This window comes from Gordionus sp. m RMFG-2023, chromosome 4 (genome assembly GCF_954871325.1).
Source record: "Gordionus sp. m RMFG-2023 chromosome 4, tfGorSpeb1-WG-v2, whole genome shotgun sequence".
Taxonomy (NCBI): domain Eukaryota; kingdom Metazoa; phylum Nematomorpha; class Gordioida; order Chordodea; family Parachordodidae; genus Gordionus; species Gordionus sp. m RMFG-2023.
Genome location: NC_088778.1, coordinates 19,711,014 through 19,731,681, shown reverse-complemented (window position 1 = coordinate 19,731,681; position 20,668 = coordinate 19,711,014). Strand labels below are relative to the sequence as shown.

General features: G+C 30.8%; 1 protein-coding gene across 2 annotated transcripts; it reads left to right on the top strand.

The window, feature by feature from the left end:
* The first annotated feature begins 851 nt into the window (after positions 1-851).
* Positions 852-2,627, top strand: LOC135928128 (jerky protein homolog-like). Of its 2 annotated transcripts, none has more exons than XM_065464490.1 (3): positions 852-1,216; positions 1,273-2,277; positions 2,319-2,627. In XM_065464490.1, exons 2-3 carry the CDS (start codon positions 1,785-1,787, stop codon positions 2,534-2,536), a joined length of 711 nt encoding a protein of 236 aa, XP_065320562.1. In that variant the 5' UTR covers positions 852-1,216; positions 1,273-1,784; the 3' UTR covers positions 2,537-2,627. The 2 variants fall into 2 exon arrangements, with proteins under 2 accessions (XP_065320562.1, XP_065320561.1); XM_065464489.1 differs by having other exon boundaries at positions 855-1,216; positions 1,257-2,277.
* The last annotated feature ends 18,041 nt before the right edge of the window (positions 2,628-20,668 follow it).

Genomic DNA, 20,668 nt, shown 5'->3' with positions numbered 1-20,668 from the left:
TAAGAATTTAAACATTTGGTTGAGCGTGTGCCGTTTTTCTCTTTAAGGCATGATGAAACCCCTCTAAATGATTATTAGTGTGGGGACCATCGACTTTATATCTAAATTATATGAAAATTTTTAAAATTAATTAATTATATTTAGAATAACTTGTCCATATACCATAAGGAAATATGGCATTAAGGCTTAGCCATGTCGTCCATAAAATCCATGAACATGGGATTTTCAGACGCCATAATATAACAATTTTGCCTTACCCTAGATATATCTTCCTCCTTACAAAAAGGCAAAGTTGTAATGCGCCTAACAACTTTGTGAACATTGGAGTGGTTCAGGTACAAGCTTACCAATCCTAAAGATTGACATCTTCGCCATAACGCTTGGGAATAATGGGAAAAACATCCTAAACAAAATTATATTAGAATATAAATCATAAATTTAACATTTATAATCATGCTAGGAAATACAAACTTGAGAGCTGATATAACAGCTGCCTCAAAATCTGTTTGGCCAAATCGAGGATTAAAGGTTATCTGGCGTTCGGCGCAAAAATTAGTAATAATTTGAAAAAGCCGGATACAGTCAAAACCGTTTAATTGCATATCGCTTAAGTGCAAAAACTTTTAAATGCGAAAAAACCCCGCGATTTTGATAATAATTACTATGGTATAATGTTAAATTACATTTATAATTGCGAATCGGTTAATTGCGAAATATCGGATAATTGCAAAATTTTTCAGGTCCCATTTATATAACAATAACGTTAATTTAATCGGATAAGTGAAAAAATAAAAAAAATTTATCGAAAAAAATTATTCATCATTTTTTTTATTTAACCTTTTTCCATTCATTCATTCATTCATTACCACGCCAGAAATTAATATAAAAATGGTAAAAAAATCATTCCAAACATTAACCCTGAAGCATAAAAAAGAAATAATTGATAAATTAAACACTACATCAAAAACACAATTAGCATCAAATTACAATTGCCACGTCTCGACAATCTACCGTTTAATAGCGAATAAAGAAAATCTATGCTCACAATTTCTAAGGAATAAACCTCCTACAACTAAAAGAGTTAGAATGAGTTGTTACCCAAAGACAGAAGCAGCTTTATTGGTTTGGTTTACACAAATGCGAAGTAAAAATTGCAGTCTAAATGGGCCAGTGATGTTAGAAAAAGCTATGTTTTTTAGCCAAACATTCAATGAAGGTAATTATAAGTTTTTATAATATATATATATAAATTATAGGCATTCCTACTAGCAGCTGGTTGCAGAGATTTAGGAAAAGACAATATAAATTTTCATAATGTTTGCAATGAAAAGGGGAGTGCAGATATTATTAATGCAAATGAATGGAGCAGAAATACACTCCCATCTCTGATTAAAGATTATCAAAGGAGTAATATTTACAATTGTGATGAGACAGGACTATACTACCGTTAATGCAAATGAATGGAGCAGAAATACACTCCCATCTCTGATTAAAGATTATCAAAGGAGTAATATTTACAATTGTGATGAGACAGGACTATACTACCGAGCATTACCAAAGGGCACAATGGAATTTAGTGGAACTCAACCACTGGGCTTCAAACCAGACAAGGAAAAGGTCACAGTTCTATTTATCATAAATGGGGATGGATCTGATAAAAAGTTATATGTTGTAGGGAAATTTAAAAACCCTAGGTGCTTTAAAAATAAAAAATTACCAGTTAAATACTACTCCAATAAAAGCAGCTGGGTGACAACCTCAACTTTTGAAGATATTCTTAAAGAATGGAATTCCTCATTAAAGAAGAAAATTTTATTGTTTGTCACAAAACAAAATTAACATTTAACAATATAAAATTAATTTTTTTACCAGCAAATACAACATCATTAATTCAACCTTTGGACATGGGTGCAATTAGATCCTTTAAATGTCATTATAGAAAGGGTATCATGAGAAAAATGATAACATTGATGGAAGGAAATGACACCATTTCTTTTTATAAAAGATTTACACTTTATGATAGCCTCTATCTTATAAAATTTGCATGGGGTGAGGTGACAAGTACCACAATCATAAAGTGTTTTATTGAAGCTAAATTTTTTGATAAGTCTATGGCATTTGATTGGGAATCGGAGGATGATATCGCATTAACTGACAACAAAGAAGATGAATTTGATCCCATATTTGAAGAATATGTGTTACACGATGATGATGCTAGCTGCCATGGAATTTTAGATGATCAGGATATTTGTAATCAGATAAGATTAGAGTTGGAAGGTTTAATTACTTAAAATTTTAATTAATCTTATTTTTTATAGAAGGTTATGAAAGCTCCGAGAATGACGAAGGGAACCTAGAGATATCTGATCATTTAATTACAAAAAATCAAGCTCTTAATGGTTATTATACTTTTCTTGAATATGCTCATGAACATCTAAGGGATCAAGATTCACTAAGAAAGCTAGAGAATATAGTGGAAAAAGAATTATTTACTCCAGAGTCTAGCCAAACTCTTATCACAAAATATTTTTATTAAATCTTATATTACTTTATAATAATTGTGATACATGTATAATAAAATTAGTTCAAATAAAATCTTATGTTATAAAGCATTAATAAACTTTCATTCCAGCATGGTCTGTTAATACATTTACATTTATAATATTAGAATTTATAAGATTTGAATAGGCATAGGATTTTAAATCAAATATCATGTGAATGAAAACAAAACACTTAATAAACTTAAATTCTTTTATATTTATCTTATTGTTTCCAGTTTTTTAGGCAAAATATTTTAAAATTTGGCTTTAATAATAAATTAGAATTTAAAAAGTGATAATATATTTGTGTAAAATTATATTTCAGTAAATTTAATGAAGGTAAAATGACAAAAGTAGTTAAAAATAATGGAAATAAATATTAGGGTATTGTAAAGGAAAAAATGTTATTATCTTTCACAAAAGCTTTTTTTTGCTTTAATTCTTACATATCTTAAATAAAAAATGAGATAAAATCAAGTAAACAAATTTAATTATTATTTTATTCAATAAAAAATAATTTATCAACAACTATAATGCTAATACATAAATAATTACAATCTTTTTATAATTAAGTCTTGTTTTCTTTGTTCCTTTCTGTCTATAATCATGTCTAGATCTAGAGAAAATATAAATATATATATCAAAATATATCACATTACTTTCAAGTGCTTCAGATATTTTAATATTATTTGATTGATCTAAATTAATTGAATACTTTTTATAAAATAATAACTTGATGAATTGACGATAAAAATATAGGATTATTGGTGGGAAGAAAAAAAAAGCTATGATCATATGTTTCAACAAATAAGATAAATTTTTAAAATTTAGTTTTTTTATTCGTTACATAACTTATTCAAATTAAAATATATAGTTGGTTACATTAATTAAAAATTGTATTTATTGCAAAGTTTGATGGCTTATATGATTAAAATATATATAGATGATAAATATCTTTATAAAAAACACAAACTGATTTTTAATAAATAAATTGTTGAATTTTAATCGTATAATTGCGAAATTTTTAAATATTTCGGTCCCAAGCTTTCGCAATTAAACGGTTTTGACTGTATATGTTTCTTTTGTCTTATCCGGAAGGAGAGCGTAAATGATAGGTATCTATATGGATGGAACTTTTCATGTAGCTCCTACCTTATTTTATCAACTTTATACCTTGCATGTTATGTATGAAGGTGTTATGATACCCAGCGTCTACATGACAAGATTTTCACTGGATGCAGACCCCCTTCAAAAACCTTTGCCTTACCCCCTAAAAATTCTCGCCGCCCTCGGCGGCGATGTCTCTCTATTATTATTTTCATCTTTTTAATTTATTGATACTCTTTTCAGAGAATTAATAAAGGATAACTTAAATTAATCTATCTCTACTACCAAATATCGATATTTTAGGAATATAAAGAATTTATTTTTAGATAATAAATTCAATTAAAACCTCCATTATTTACAATGAATTAATTATTATGGCATTATGAGCTTGCTGAAATATCTAAACCTTAAATTACATTACAAAGGATAGCAGAAAGTTTTATTTGGAAAACAATGTGTATGATTGTTTGCATATTGATTTGGTCGATGAATTGTATTATAATATAAGTATTAAATTTTACAGCAATAAATTTTGTCCTTTTTGATCTCAAAATTTAATAGATAACCCCCCCCCCCCCCCAAAAAAATTTATCATACCCCCATTAAAGCAGCCTACCCCCTATCCCTTCAAAAAAATTGGATGCAAACTGTTCCTACCCCTCCCGCTCATGTAGACGCTGCCTGACCCCAAAAAATGTGTGCATATTAGTGATCTGCATCGGGCCTAATTTTTCAAGCCCGGCCTGGCCCGAAATTTTTTTTAAAAATTGCCGGCCCGGCCCGAACCCGAAATATTTTTAAAAAAGTTTGCCCGGCCCGGCCCGAACCCAAATTTTTTTTTAAAATATTTACCGACCAGGCCTGGCCCGAATTTATTTAAATATAGAAATTAATTTTTATAATTACTTAAAATAAAAGACATATGTTATATGTCGTTTAGTTTCAATAAATAAAATCAAATATTTTTATTTTACATAAAAAATTAAATATAAAATTGATAAATTTAGATATATTTAGATATATTTAAAAAATTCCAAGGTCCGACACGACCCGGCCCGAACTTTTTTTAAAACTATTTGGCCCGGCCCGAACCCAATTATTTTAAATAAAATTAGGCCCGAAGCCCGGTCGGGCCGGCGGGTTTAACTTTGCAAATCTCTAATGCATATATCTTAAACAATAATTTGAATGAAAGAATGTAAAAGTTGATATTTTTTATAAAACTATTCATCATAATTTATGCATTTTTGGAAAAAAACATTTATATATAAAAAAAGTGAACCAAAAATACTTTTTAAGAAATGGAATATAAGCAAGATAAGTCTTAAGACAAAAGTGAAATGTATTATAATTATTAATGATAGATCCATAATTACTAAATAATATAATATATCAAATTTAATTTTTTATAAAGTGTGTAATTTTAATTTATTTATCTTAATAAAAGTAAAATATAATTATAAAACTATTGATAAAATTAAATCATAAATTAAATAAAAAAATTAAAGCACAATACAAACAGTGGAATATTATATATCGTAGATTTACAGTATATCTAATTTTATCAATTATCATATGACAATCAAGTAATTTTTACCAATATAGCGAATTATATATTTTACAGAAAACTATAAAATATTGATAAGGATATCAGAAAATATCTTTTAAAGACATTGTGGGATGAATAACATAAAGATTAGTTTTTAATATCATTTTTTTTTTAAATTAAATAGATTGCGTTAAATAATTGAATGCAAATAGTTGCTATATTTATTATTAAGAGCATTGATTAGTAAAATTTGTTAAAATATTAACTGTAATATATTTATAATCTGTAAAATATGTCTGTAATATATTTATAATCTGTAAAATATGTCTGTAAAAGTAGAATTTTACCTAGTATTTTTAAACTAATTTTATATAATAGAGGAATATCAACTATATATCTACTTACCTTTTATAAATAAATTTCTTATACTTGTTTGGAATAAATTATTACCATGCTTTTATATTTATACAAGTAATTTATTATATTTTTTATAAACTAATAAAAATATATTTCATATTTGTTCCAGGCTTATTTTTTTTATTAAAATTAACTTCCTATCTTGTAAAAATATTTTATGACTATATATAGACTAAGGTAACCCGGCCGAAGACCTAGCAAAAGCGGACCAAAGGCCCGCCCAAAATGGAATCTGGGGGCGAAGCCCCCAGTAACTTTTTAATTCCCCCTCCCTTAGGAAAATCCTGGCTATGCCTATGAATTGTTGTATATAGGTGAATATTTACAGATGTACCTTGATTCATAAATTCTACTTTTATTTAAAAATTCACTTTAAAAAAATCCAAAAACTAAATAAGATTAAATAAATACCAATTTATTCTCTAAGTTATACAGTCCTATCTAATCAGTGGCGTAGCTACGGGGGTGGTTTTCGGGTTTGGACCCCTCCCAGAGCAAAAATATTTTTTTAGATTATACGTTCAAATGACTTAAAAGTGACTTTATATCAAATAAATACCATTAATATTTATATTTTTCTGGTTTTGATGTTTGTGGAAGGTATTATATTACTATTGAAATTATTCTGGATAGTATTATCATAAAGTCATTGAGAATAATCCACTAAATTATAATAACATATTATTGATGCATTTAAAAAATATATTTATTATATATTACCGAAGATATGGTTATGATTTGTAAGATAAACCCGGCCGAAGGCCGGGCAAAAGGGACAAAGGCCCGTATAAGGAGGTTTGGGAAGCGAATCCCCCAGGCTTTTATATGTATGGACCCCCTCTAAGGAAAATTCCTAGCTACGCCACTGTATCTAATGGATAGCTTGAAAATGAGAGTAATAATTTGTATTCATTTCAATAAAAAAAATTTTCTTTTTAGAAATTCTCTCTTGTATATACCAGGGATGTGAATCCTTGGACAATAAAAAAGGGTCCAGGTACGGGTTGCGGTACAGGAATATAATTTAAAAAGGACCCGGGTTCAGGGTTCGGGTTCAGGGAACATAAAAAATACTTCATTATATACACATTCATAATATACAAATATAAAATGTAATGAAATAATTTATATTTTAAATGTTTTATTCAATCGCACAATCATTTATAAATATCATCCTTGAGATTTCCATGTAAATTAGATAAGACAATATATATTTCAAAGATGAAAATCCACGTTCTGCGCTTACCAAAAATAGATAGTTATCTTTATAATACTTAAATTATTGTACTTGTGTGGCCGGTAGAGCCATGATGACTAGACAAGATATATCATTTTGGATATATTGAAGAATTTTCTTCCCAGAATTTAAAATATTTGTATTCTTATTTATTCTCTTAACTTCTGAGAATTTTTCTATTAAAGATGTAATAGGCATTTTTTGATCCTCCTTTCTATCGGATGAATTTTATTTTTTTTTCTCTATCTAAAGTAAAATTTAGATCATCAATGTTGGTATCATTGTTATTATCATCCCTACAACCAATAGGTATTGTCGTATATATTGTAAATACTGGAGTTTTGCGTATGCCATAAATCCTTAAGATGGTCTTTAGCTATTTGATTTTGCTCAATACTCAATAAAACTTGATACCGAGGGTCTAAATATATAGAAGCGTATACAACACTATTTTGCAAATATTTATGCTCTTAAATTTTCATGTTTTCTAATATTTCGTATAAAAAGGACTGTATTTTTTTCTAAATCTAATCGGCATCTAATCCATATGCCATAGAATCAAATAAACATAATTGTTCTGATTGTAATCTTAATAATGTTATTTTTAAAGGAACAAATATAGTAGTAAGGTTCTTTATTTGGCACCAATTTCGACAAAATGACTTCACATGCTCCTATAATGAATTCATTACGGAAATCTTTCAAACTTAATAATCGTTCTATCATCATACAAATTGAGGACAAGCGTGTTGTGCATTGTCATTTAAATTATAATATTATTACTTGCACTACAAAATTATTCACTTTCAAAATAATCAACGTATTTCTAGAACATAGCATATTAATAAATTTACATAATAAAATATTATTACCGACACTAGAAAATAATTTATGATATCAATCTCTAAATAAAATGAAAATCCAGGAAAAAAATTGAAAGAAAAACGCAAAGATAAAATAAATGTTTCCACAAAAAAAGTTACTAAAATTTGTATTATTTTTTAAAAAAATATTTTTTATTTATAAATTTTTATGACACCTAGAACCCTTGGATCCTCCACTTTTAAAAAGAGCCGGGTCCGGGTTCGGGTACAGCCAAAATACGAGGGCTCCGGAGGATTCAGGGTTAGGGTTGTCATGGCTTCCCCATCAGCGGGAGACTCCCGCAATTTTTTAGTTTACACGCAGACATCTCTCTCCCGCAAAACTACCGCAATTGGAAATCTCCCGCAAAATTCTATTGCAATTTTTTAATTTATCCCGCAGTTTTTTTAAAAAGTATATAAATAATAATTTTGAGAGACAGCAATTGATTATTTTTATATTTTTAAAATAAATTTTAAATATTTATTCGAAAAACATGTCTAGTTTGTAAATTTCTTTCTATCCCTTTTTATTTTTATCCAATAATAAATCAACATCATTTCATTCATATAAGTCAGTACAGGGGAGTATATCAACATCGATTGCAATACAGAAATATTCTCCAAAAATAATAAATAATACAGATGCAACTACAGTTGCGGAAATCGTATACACCTATCATGTAGTTCATCATTCACAGAGCTATATCATCACAATGTGGGTCGAATCTTTTTTTACATGATATTTAACGACTCCAATATAAGTGCAAACCTTACTTGTGGTAGAACAAAAATGAGCAAGGCTATCACAAGTGTTTTAGTACCTGAATTCTAAAGGTCAATTCTAGACGATTTAAAAGATGGGCATACATATGCAATTCTGACAGATGCATCTAATAAGGGAAATATTAAAACATTTCCCTTGATCTTTCGCTATTTCAACAAAATTAAGGACGTTTCAAAAAAACTATTAAATTTTTTCCCCTCAAATAGTGAAAAATACAAATACATAGCTAACCATATAATGGTAAATATAGCAAATTCGGGATTATCAATAAATTGCATGTCAGCTTTCTGCGCTGATAATGCCTCTGTAAATTTTGGCATAACCAAAGTGTATTTACCGAATTGAGGCAGCACAATAACGAATTAATACCAATTGACTGTATATGCCATATACTACATGATTCTTGCAAGAAGGCAATGAATGTACTATCTGTGGATGTCGAAATAATTATGATGAGATGTTTTAACGAATTTAATTCATCAACTAAAAGAGTTAATGAATTCAAAGAGTGGGTGGAGTGGTCTGACTTGGAATGGTGTTAGTTGTTGCGATATGTACCTATCAGGTAGTTATCATGAATACCTGCCATCGATAGAATTTTAAAATTTTATAAACCCTTAAAAAAATACTTCTTAAATAAAGATTTTAAAAGCTGTCCTAAAATTTTGAAAAATTATTTCAAGTATGAAATGGCAGAAGCATATTTGGGATTAGTTTCACATGTGGAAAATCAACTTCATGCAGTTAATATTCAGTTGCAATCAGAATATTCTTTATTAATAAAGATCAAAATCATGCTACAGCTCTGTTCATCTCTACAGTTAAAAATTTATAATAAATTTTATGGCGCTATTGCTAAAAATATTAAATGTTCAAATAATACTCTAGTTCCTACATTCAACTTGCTTCCATTTCCCCGCTTATACCAAATTTCTTTTCTCTTGCTACCAATCACCAACAATCTTACAATTCAACAAAGAAAAGATACTTTCTGTTGAGGGTATCCAACAAGGTGACCCTCTCGGATCCCTTCTCTTTAGTCTTGGAATCAATGACATGATAAAATCAATAAACTCTTCATGTACTCTATCGCTCCACGCTTGGTATATTGATGATGGAATCTTGAGTGGTCCCAGTAGTGAAATTGCCAAAGCAGTCACCATAATTAAAGAAATGGGCACAGCCATTGGACTTTCGCTTAACCAGAGCAAATCTGAATTCTCACTTTTAAATTCTAATGCTCCCAACACTCACGATTTCAAATTCACATCAAGCGTTGAATTAACACATCTAGGATCGCCTGTTGGAGGACACGAGGCAATAATCACCTTTCTTCATTCCACACTTGACATACTCCTTAAACTGGAGGACATCTTTACACTTCTTCCATCACACAAGTCCTTTTTTTTGCTAAAAAATTTCTTTTTTATACCAAGGATTCTTTACGCACTTCGGTCAACACCAATTTTAAATATCCTATTCCTCTCCAAACTTACGAAAAAGGAATAAAGGACTTAACCGAAAAAATAGTAAATATCAGATTCAACGAAACCGCTTGGGCCCAAGCAACTCTTCCAACCAAATTTGGTGGTCTCGGCATCAGATCTCCACTTGACTTAGCAACAACTACATTCATATCGAGTAGTCTCTTGACAAAGCCAATAACCACCGCCCATAATTCTAAAGAAGACCTTTCCTTAATCGTGGCTATGGATATTTAGAAAACAAGGATCAATGCTGATTCTCATCCCCCCACAACCCATAAACAGAAAGACTGGGATGCACCAGTGGTTGCTCGCTGCGTTGAAACTCTCTTATCTAGCATGCAATCTACCGACCGCACCCTATTCTCTTCCTTGCTCAATGGTACGGGACATGAGTTTCTTGAGGCCATCCCATCTACCAATCTTCAGCTTCAACTATCCAACAATGAATTTACCCATGCCATCGGCATTCGTCTAAATTGTTTCATCACTCACCCCCACATCTGCTCAGGGTGCAACTCGCCAGTTGACTCGAAGGGTAGACATTGTTTACATTGTCGCTCCTGCAATGGACGATTCATCAGACACAAGCAATGTAATACAATCATCCAACATGCTCTGAAATCCGCCCAAATTCCTTCCACGTTAGAACCACAGGGTATTTTTAGATCTGACGGTAAACGTCCTGATGGGATCTCTCAAATCCCATGGAGGAGAGGCCAACTTTTGGTATGGGACTATTCCTGTATTGACCCCTTGGCCCCATCCAACCACGCCATCAACATCCTTGACCAGAAGGAACAACTTAAAATTTTTAAATACACAGAAATAATAAACGATCATTGCTTCATCCCAATCATATCAACCACTCTTGGCACCTTCGGCAAACTCGCCTTAGCATTTTTCAAAAACTTAGGATCACAAATCAGCAAACTCTCAGAAGAACCACGAGAGGGTTTTTTCTTCGTCAACGATTATCCATAGCGATTCACAAAGCTAATTATATCAGTTTCAATGGTAGCCTTTTAGCCAAAGAGCTATCATAGACAACGCTTACGTCCCTTTTTCATTTTTGTTTCCCTGCGTCACACCATCTCCGTTCTTTTTTTTAATAGTATTATTATATATTTTTCAAACATTTTTAAATATATTAAAATTTATTATAATGAAAATTTAAATTATTATACCTTATATTGATAATAAACTATAAAAGAAAAAAAAAAATTAATACATTTTTAAATGAAGCAGATGTTTTTATTAAGACAATTTTAGAATATTTACAACAAAATTTGATTTTAATAACTCTATCTACAAATATATAAATATGACCTTGGAACAGAAACCGTCAATTGATGGTTTTTATAATTTAATAAATATATTAAAAATACCGAAAGACATTGATGTCTTGTTTGAGGAGATTGTAATTCTCTCTATTTTTTATGATTCGCCTAGAATACTTGAAGTTAGATTGTCTAAAAGCAGTGGAGAAACGGGTAGAATTTTTTCATAACAATTATAAATCCCCATGCTTGGAAAATAATTGCGAGTATGTCTTCTCCTTACCTCATTCTAATGCCTCATCCGAGCGCATTTTTAGCCTGATGAGGACTGCCTGGAAAACGGATTGCTTTAACAACATTAGAGGCCGTGCTAATGGTTAAACAAATTTATAATATGTCATGCCAGGAATTTTATAAATATCTCAATAACGATGGTAAACGTTTAGTTCCATTATTTAAATCTCAAATAAAATATAATAAACATTATATTTAATTTTCCATATTTTTTTATTTATACATTCGCATAAAATAAATATATTTTTTACATTGAAAATCAAAAATAGAGAGCATAACTATCCTCAAACAAGACATCAATGTCTATCGGTATTTTTAAAATATTTGAACATTTTAAGTTTTAGCAATGGCGCCATAAAATTTATTGTCAATTTTTAACTGTAAAGATTAACACTGCAGCATAATTTTGTGAATCTTTGTTAAGATTCTTCTGATTGCAACTGCACATTAACAGTATGCAGTAGATTTCCTACATGTAAAATCATTCCTAAATATACCTCTGCCATTCATTACTGAAAAAAATTTTCAAAATGTTAGGACAGCTTTTATAATCTTTATTAAAAAAATATTTAAAGGTTTATAAAATTTTAAAATTCTATAGGTGGCGGGTATTAGGAACATATCGCAACCAACATTGTGCTGACTCAATTCTGTAAATACACTCTGGTTTTTTCCAAATTCACTGAGGCATTATCAGATGAGAAAGTTGACATGCAATTTATTGATAATCCCGAATCTGCTATATTTACCATTATATGGTTAGCTATGTATTTGTATTTTTCACTATTTGAGGGGAAAAAATTTAATAGTTTTTTTGAAACGTCCTTAATTTTGTTGAAATAGCAAAGGATCAAAAGAAATATTTTAATATTTCCCTTATTAGATGCATCTGTTAGAATTGCATATGTATTCCCACTTTCAAATCGTCAAGAATTGACCTCCTGAATTCAGGTTCTAAAACATTGATGATATCCTTGCTCATTTTTGTTTTACAAGTAAAGTTTTCATTTATCTTGGAGTCGTTAAATATTATGGGGAAAGATTCTACCCACATTATAATGATAAGTAGCTCTGTGAATGTTGTACTACAAGATAAGTGATTACAATTGCTGCAATTGTAGTTGCATCTGTATTATTTCTTATTTTTGGAGAATATTTTTGTTTTGCAATGGATGTAGATACACTCTCCTCCACTGATTATAATAATGTGAATGAACAATAATAAATAAAATAATTATCATTGAAATGAGTACAATATTACCTTATTATATATTTAAACGTGATACATGATAATTAAGCGCCTATCCGTATAATGTTATATACACACTAGATTTCCAATTGCGGATGTGTTGCGGGACATTCGCATAAAATATATTTTTTACATTGTAAAGTTAAAATCGTTTGTTTTTTTATAAAATTTTATCTTGTTTAATTTTTTTATATTTAAAAAGGATCGTTAGTTACTTTTTATAAATTAATATTTTAATAAATCAAGATGTTATTTTATTTTGAAAAATAGTTATCGAATTTGTATTTATATAAACTAATTATAAAAAATAATAGGCGGATAATTAAATCAATTCAAAATCCCGTCCCGGCCGGGATCTTGCAGGACTTATTTAGCAAATCTTTTATTTCTACCGCAATTTTCATATTTTGACCTGGCAACCCTGCTCATACACAGGCAACCACGTTACTCTTCCATATCTATCCCCTTCACTATTGTGTCCTTCAATCAACAACGTCTGTCCAAGTATCCTAATGCTCCTGTTTCGGCGCTTCCTCCGTCTGAAATATGGACTTCTCAACCTAATTAGCAACACCACCACTGCTCACAGTATATTATACTGTACTTCCACATATTTAGTTATTTTAAAAGATTTCATTACAATTTTTAATTTAAAAAAAATTTTATATCCAAATAATTTAAGTTAGCACTAAATACTTTTAAAAGCTTTTTTTAAATATTATTTATAAAAAATTTATAATTAACTTTACCAAGAAAATTTTTACTACTTGAAATAATTAGTAAAATTAACACTGAAATGATGCAAAAATACATAACCCTGATTTACACCTTTTTCACTACTACTTTCAATAATGATGGTCACTTGTTTCACAATTCTTCGCTACTACTAATAATTGACGGTTACTTGTTTACAATTCTTCGCTACTACTAATAATTAACGGTCTTGTTTTCAATTCTTCGCTACTACTTCCAATAATTGACGGTCACTATTTCTACTACAAAGTCCAATAACGACAATGCTCCACAGAATTTCCATAAAATAAAAATATAATATAAAAGAAAAATATGTTTTTACCTTCTATTTTTGTTTTTGGTTCACGGCACCACTATCACGCTGGCCGCCTATGACTCTTAAAACGCTCCTTATGACCTGAGAATATTGATCCGCAAATGAAAATAAATTTTTATTATCTAATTTTTGCAATTTTTTATAATTTAAAAAATTATGAATTTTTATAAATAAAAGAGAAAAAGAAAATAATGAATTCACAAAAAATTGAATTGAAATATTACAATTTTGCTTCTCTTTTATATGGCAGCGAATAATAATCTAAAAAAATAATAAAAAATTAACAAGTTAAAAATACATTTTTTAAAAATTATAAACCACCTAATCATGCCGAAAATTCAAATTATAAACTAAAAATACATTTTTTAAAAATTATAATAATCATAATTAAAATGACTTTACACTAATCAACTTTTATAAATCCAAAAATAAAAGGTTAACGATATTAAACCAAAACATAAAATTATAAAAATAAAGATGACTCAACAAACGCAATACATAATGACTTTATCAAAAATCAAATTTTACTAATCAAAATCCCAATTATGACAGTGCTCACTAGCCCAATAATCCTTACCTCCACTGTCACAAATGCTTTGACGTTTGACCCAGCCGACTCCTCAAATGTAGAAATACTTCCAACGACACCAAAACCATTTGTAATTTCACAAATACCTAAGGGAGCAAGGCATCAAGTTGAGAAACACCTGTCGAAAATCTTGACTTCATTGTTAAATAATTATTCTTCTGTAAAACACTCGCTAGGCATCCTGTCATTTGCCTTTACTACCTTACAAGTTCCTGATCCTGCCAGCAAATTAAGGATGCTACTATAACACCTTACCCATTAATAACATTACTACATCTTTTAAGAGTGATGACACAGATAATAATATAAATCACAAAAATGTGCTCGCCAAAACCAGGCTAATATCTAAAAAGGATAACCTGAATGTTAAATCCGCCATACGTCTGGCAACCTCTGGCAATAAGCTAGTTCCCTACGATCTAGCAACTTATCAGGCTCTTACCCTAAAACACCACTCACACGATTTTAAGAATGAAATACTGACTGTTCGATGGGTTTCGCCCAATAATTCTAAAGGACCTAACCACACTTTACATAACACAACATTGTGACGTTTTAGAAAAAATAGAAGCATACCACCCGCCATTATTTCACTGCTATACGGAGCTAAACTCATTCTCCATAAACCCAATAAAGATATTTGCCCAATCGCTATTGGAACCACTTGGTGCCGATTTACAGCTTAGTTAGTAGTTAGCAGATTATGTATCACCTTTGCCCGAATCAATTAGGGTCAAATATGTGGATATGAGTTTCTTCACATGACTAGGGTGTATCTGCAAACGGACCCCACCAACGATATATTGGTCAAAATAGACTTCTCGAACGCCTTTAACTCTCTAAGGCGTGGAGCTTTTCTCCTATCCTTACTCTCTATCCAGAATACTCATAATTTATCTTAGATTGTTATGCTAGTCCTTCACATCTTCAATTCGGAGATAGATTTATTCCTTCTTGCGATGAGATACAACAAGGTGACCCTCTAGGTTCCTTTTTGTTCTGTCTGCATTAATAGTCTAATACGAGACATTAATAACCGATGCAAGCTAAATCTTCATAACTGGTATATCGACGATGGTATACTAGCCAGCCCACCGGCTGAAATTTGAAGGCAATCCAAATAATAAAATCCAGCGAAAGCAGTTTGGGACTGCGAATTAATCAAGACAAGAGCAAATATTGTCCTTTTGGGATCATCGTCCTTAACCACGATACCATGTTCAATCATACACCATTGAACGCTTTAACACATCTAGTATCAGCAGGTAAAGACGAGTCCTTTATTTAGTTTTTCGCAGATATTTTATGAGAGATATACCTCATGCGCGATACACTATCCCGCCTCCCAGCTCACCAAGCTTTCTTCTTATTAAAGAACTACCTTCTAATTCCAAGAATTTTATGTACACTCCGATTGTCACGAATCTCAGCCGACTCCTCAAATGTAGAAATACTTCCAACGACACCAAAACCATTTGTAATTTCACAAATACCTAAGGGAGCAAGGCATCAAGTTGAGAAACACCTGTCGAAAATCTTGACTTCCTTGTTAAATAATTATTCTTCTGTAAAACACTCGCTAGGCGTCCTGTCATTTGCCTTTACTACCTTACAAGTTCCTGATCCTGCCAGCAAATTAAGGATGCTACTATAACACCTTACCCATTAATAACATTACTACATCTTTTAAGAGTGATGACACAGATAATAATATAAATCACAAAAATGTGCTCGCCAAAACCAGGCTAATCTAAAAAGGATAACCTGAATGTTAAATCCGCCATACGTCTGGCAACCTCTGGCAATAAGCTAGTTCCCTACGATCTAGCAACTTATCAGGCTCTTACCCTAAAACACCACTCACACGATTTTAAGAATGAAATACTGACTGTTCGATGGGTTTCGCCCAATAATTCTAAAGGACCTAACCACACTTTACATAACACAACATTGTGACGTTTTAGAAAAAATAGAAGCATACCACCCGCCATTATTTCACTGCTATACGGAGCTAAACTCATTCTCCATAAACCCAATAAAGATATTTGCCCAATCGCTATTGGAACCACTTGGTGCCGATTTACAGCTTAGTTAGTAGTTAGCAGATTATGTATCACCTTTGCCCGAATCAATTAGGGTCAAATATGTGGATATGAGTTTCTTCACATGACTAGGGTGTATCTGCAAACGGACCCCACCAACGATATATTGGTCAAAATAGACTTCTCGAACGCCTTTAACTCTCTAAGGCGTGGAGCTTTTCTCCTATCCTTACTCTCTATCCAGAATACTCATAATTTATCTTAGATTGTTATGCTAGTCCTTCACATCTTCAATTCGGAGATAGATTTATTCCTTCTTGCGATGAGATACAACAAGGTGACCCTCTAGGTTCCTTTTTGTTCTGTCTGCATTAATAGTCTAATACGAGACATTAATAACCGATGCAAGCTAAATCTTCATAACTGGTATATCGACGATGGTATACTAGCCAGCCCACCGGCTGAAATTTGAAGGCAATCCAAATAATAAAATCCAGCGAAAGCAGTTTGGGACTGCGAATTAATCAAGACAAGAGCAAATATTGTCCTTTTGGGATCATCGTCCTTAACCACGATACCATGTTCAATCATACACCATTGAACGCTTTAACACATCTACTATCAGCAGGTAAAGACGAGTCCTTTATTTAGTTTTTCGCAAATATTTTATGAGAGATATACCTCATGCGCGATACACTATCCCGCCGCCCAGCTCACCAAGCTTTCTTCTTATTAAAGAACTACCTTCTAATTCCAAGAATTTTATATACACTCCGATTGTCACGAATCTTTCAATACGACGTCAACCTCGCTGCGCATGAACTAGAGAATAAACGCCTCACAGAAGATATACTCAATCTTATATTTGAAGACCTATCTTGGTTACAAGCTACCTTACCAACCATCCAGCAGAATTGGCTTAAGGTCACCTTCCCTATTTTCCGTTAGTGCGATCATATCCTCTCGCCTGTCCTGCGAGTCCATCATACACACACTCACAAAACATCCAGACCCCTTACTCCTACAGGCAATTGATCTATGGAAGTCCCTCTCATTAGTCGATCCTCCAACGTCAGCACTACAGAAGGATTGGGATAAACCTCAAGTTGGCAACTCCGTTGCATACCTTAAATCTAGGAGCCAACCCGAGAACCATTCTCTACTCTTCTCCATTTCCGCAGATAGTGGATGCAAATTTCTCGAGGCTTTCCCATCTTGAAACTTTGACCAGCTCCTAAGGAATGATGAACTACATCATGCCATCAGTCTTAGACTTAATTACGATATGGTAATGCCTTATCACTGAACCTCTGACTAACATCGGTTAACTCCGAAGGCCATCACTCTCTACTCTGCAAGTGGTATAGAGGTAGATTCATTAGGCATTCAAAATGCAATGATACCATTGCCAGGGCCTTTAAATCCGCCGGCATCTCATCAACCCTAGAACCTACTGGCCTTTACAATTTCGATGGTAAGTGGCCCGATGGTTCGACTATGATCCCTTGGAAGAGGGGGGAGATTCCTAACCTGAGTTTCTCATGCATCGATCCTCTTGCCCCTTCCAATATAAATAGAGATGCCATACTAGATGCCGAGGCGTATAAGGCTTCCCGCCAATTATACATTCCTACCATTAATCGCCACGACTCTAACGTCGTTCGGCTCTCATGCCCTGGCCTTTTTTTAAGAGCTGGGAAAACGGATCCCTGCTAGGACCGAGGATCCCAACGAGGGATTCTTTCGCCAAAGATTAGCCATAAACATAATAAAATCAACTATCTCAGCTTTATTCTTTCAATATCCGAAACCCCCTATTTGAACATCCTATGCATAAGATAGACTTTGGCTATTTTGCTCCCAATTATAATGTTAACGCTAAAAGGGAACTTGACTCTCAATCAATAAAAGATAGCAAGAATTAATGACTTTATAAAATTGTGATTTACTAATATTATATTATTTTTTTTCCAATAATTGTGTATAATTGTAAATTTCTTATTTATATTTAAAATATTATTATTTCTTTTTCCACATCTCCAACATATTAAATTTAACAAATTATTTTTAAAAAAGATCCATTAAATAAATATTTTTAGTTATACAAATATAGTAGATTGGATGCCAAAAATTGTTTTGAATCTATAATTAATAGATTAAAAAAATTAAAGATATGAAAATTTATTTTTATAAAGAAGGCTAAAAATCTTATATCAAAATTTAATATGCCCTAAAATCACCGGGGTTTGTAAAACTCAAAAATCTTCATGATTTTTTGATTGATACCAAATTAAAATTTGATTATCTCTAATTGGAGTTCTATAAAATTAAATTATTATTCCTTTGAAAGATCTGCTAGCGATGATTGAAACTTTATTTTGTATTGCCACTAATATTATTAATAGAGAGTCGAATCGACTTATTAGAAAACTGAGTCAAGTTTTGGGTCAAAAAAATCGACCCTGACTTGAGTTATGAACTCGGGTCGTATACTAAAGAATAGTTCTATAAACTTGAGTTGACTAGAGATGAATAGTTCTATAAACTTGAGTCGACTAGAGGACGAATATTTCAAATTAGTTATTATTAATTAAGAAATTTGTTGTTTATTTACATTTTTTTTACTTTGAATTTCCAAATTGGTCGTGAATATAATTATATACTTGAGTCGACTAGAGGGTTTAGACTCGGGGTTCAGATGAATAATGTTATTCAAAATAGTTCAAAAAAAATTATTCACCAAAAGTATAGAAGCAGCAAAATGCAATGGCATTTTCTGGGGTTAGATAGTAAAGTAATGCAAGCAACTCAGCCTAGGGTTTAAAAATTTTTAATCGGGTCACCTAGGGCTCAGAAATACGAAATGTATCTTAGACAAGTATATTTGATAATATTAGTTCCTAAATTCAGCAAGATTGAGCTTTGAATGGTTTAAAATATTTTTAGATCGATTTTATTTATGGGGGAGTGGGGGGGGGGGGGTTATAAACAATCTTTTTGTCCTACCTATTCTGGAGTCAAAATATATAAAATCTTTAATTTACACTTTTTATAGTTTGTGTAATTGCTATAATTAGATAATTACTAAATACAGGCTAGACTGAACCTTCAGGCACGGCCGAAGAAAATCCGTTAACATTAAGGCGTTTTAATTTATATTAACTTTTTCCAAATTTGAGCCTCTAACTTTTTAATAACAGCCCCGAAAAGCCAAAATGATATTTTTCGGCTAAAAAACTTCTAGCCGATTTTTTAGCTGGCTAAAAATATATTCGGTTTGAAGAAGTTAAGAATTAAAATTGTCGTAAAATTAAAATAGAATTATTAGAAATTTTAATTTAAGTTAAATTATTTAAAAAAAAATAATGTTTTTTCAACATTTTCTTTCAAGAATTATTAGAAATTTTAATTTAATTTAAATTATTTTAAAAAAAATAATGTTTTTTTTAACATTTTCTTTCAAGTTTTAAAAGTAAATGTGTTATTTTGATTATTTTTATAAACAAAATATTTTTATCTGAAAGGGTTTTATTTTTTATTTAATGATCAGCTAGTTTCATTAAATCATCACAACACTGAAAAACATTAATTAATAAATTTAACTTCAAAAATATTTTAAAAAAACGGAAATTATATTATAGTTAAAGTTAAATTTAATAAAAAATATTTTTGTAAAAAAAAATTTTCTACATAAATAACTTTAAATAAATAAATAATAAACTTCAAAAACGGATTGTTGAGGATAATTATGGCAAAGTTTAAAAAATAATGTGTTTGAGAGATAATTGTCGATATAACTAAGAAATTTTGTAAAGTTGTAGTAGATATCATAAAAATCACTAAAGTTTTGAAGAGATACTATAGTGTTGTTCTATTATGTCAATTTAGCATAGTCTGGAAATGGACAGGTCAAATTGACTCCAATCAAAATCATACCAATTTGAACTAATATTTATTAGGAAATGAGATTAAAGAAGAATAAAATATAAACATAGCTTTAATTTATAATTAGTATTTATAATAGAATTTATGAGTAGTAAACGTGATTTATTGTTTCTTAGTTTTAGTTTATCTGAACTCCGGGTCTTAACCATGGGTCTGAATCCTGGGTCTAAACCCCGGTTTAGTCAAAGGTGGTTTAGTAGATTTTTAGACCCAAAC

Bases quoted from the DNA above. Each gene is read 5' to 3' on its own strand.
- LOC135928128 (XM_065464490.1), top strand. From the start codon at position 1,785: ATGGAATTCCTCATTAAAGAAGAAAATTTTATTGTTTGTCACAAAACA. The intron at 2,278-2,318 runs GTTTAATTACTT...TATTTTTTATAG, and splicing joins GATAAGATTAGAGTTGGAAG to AAGGTTATGAAAGCTCCGAG.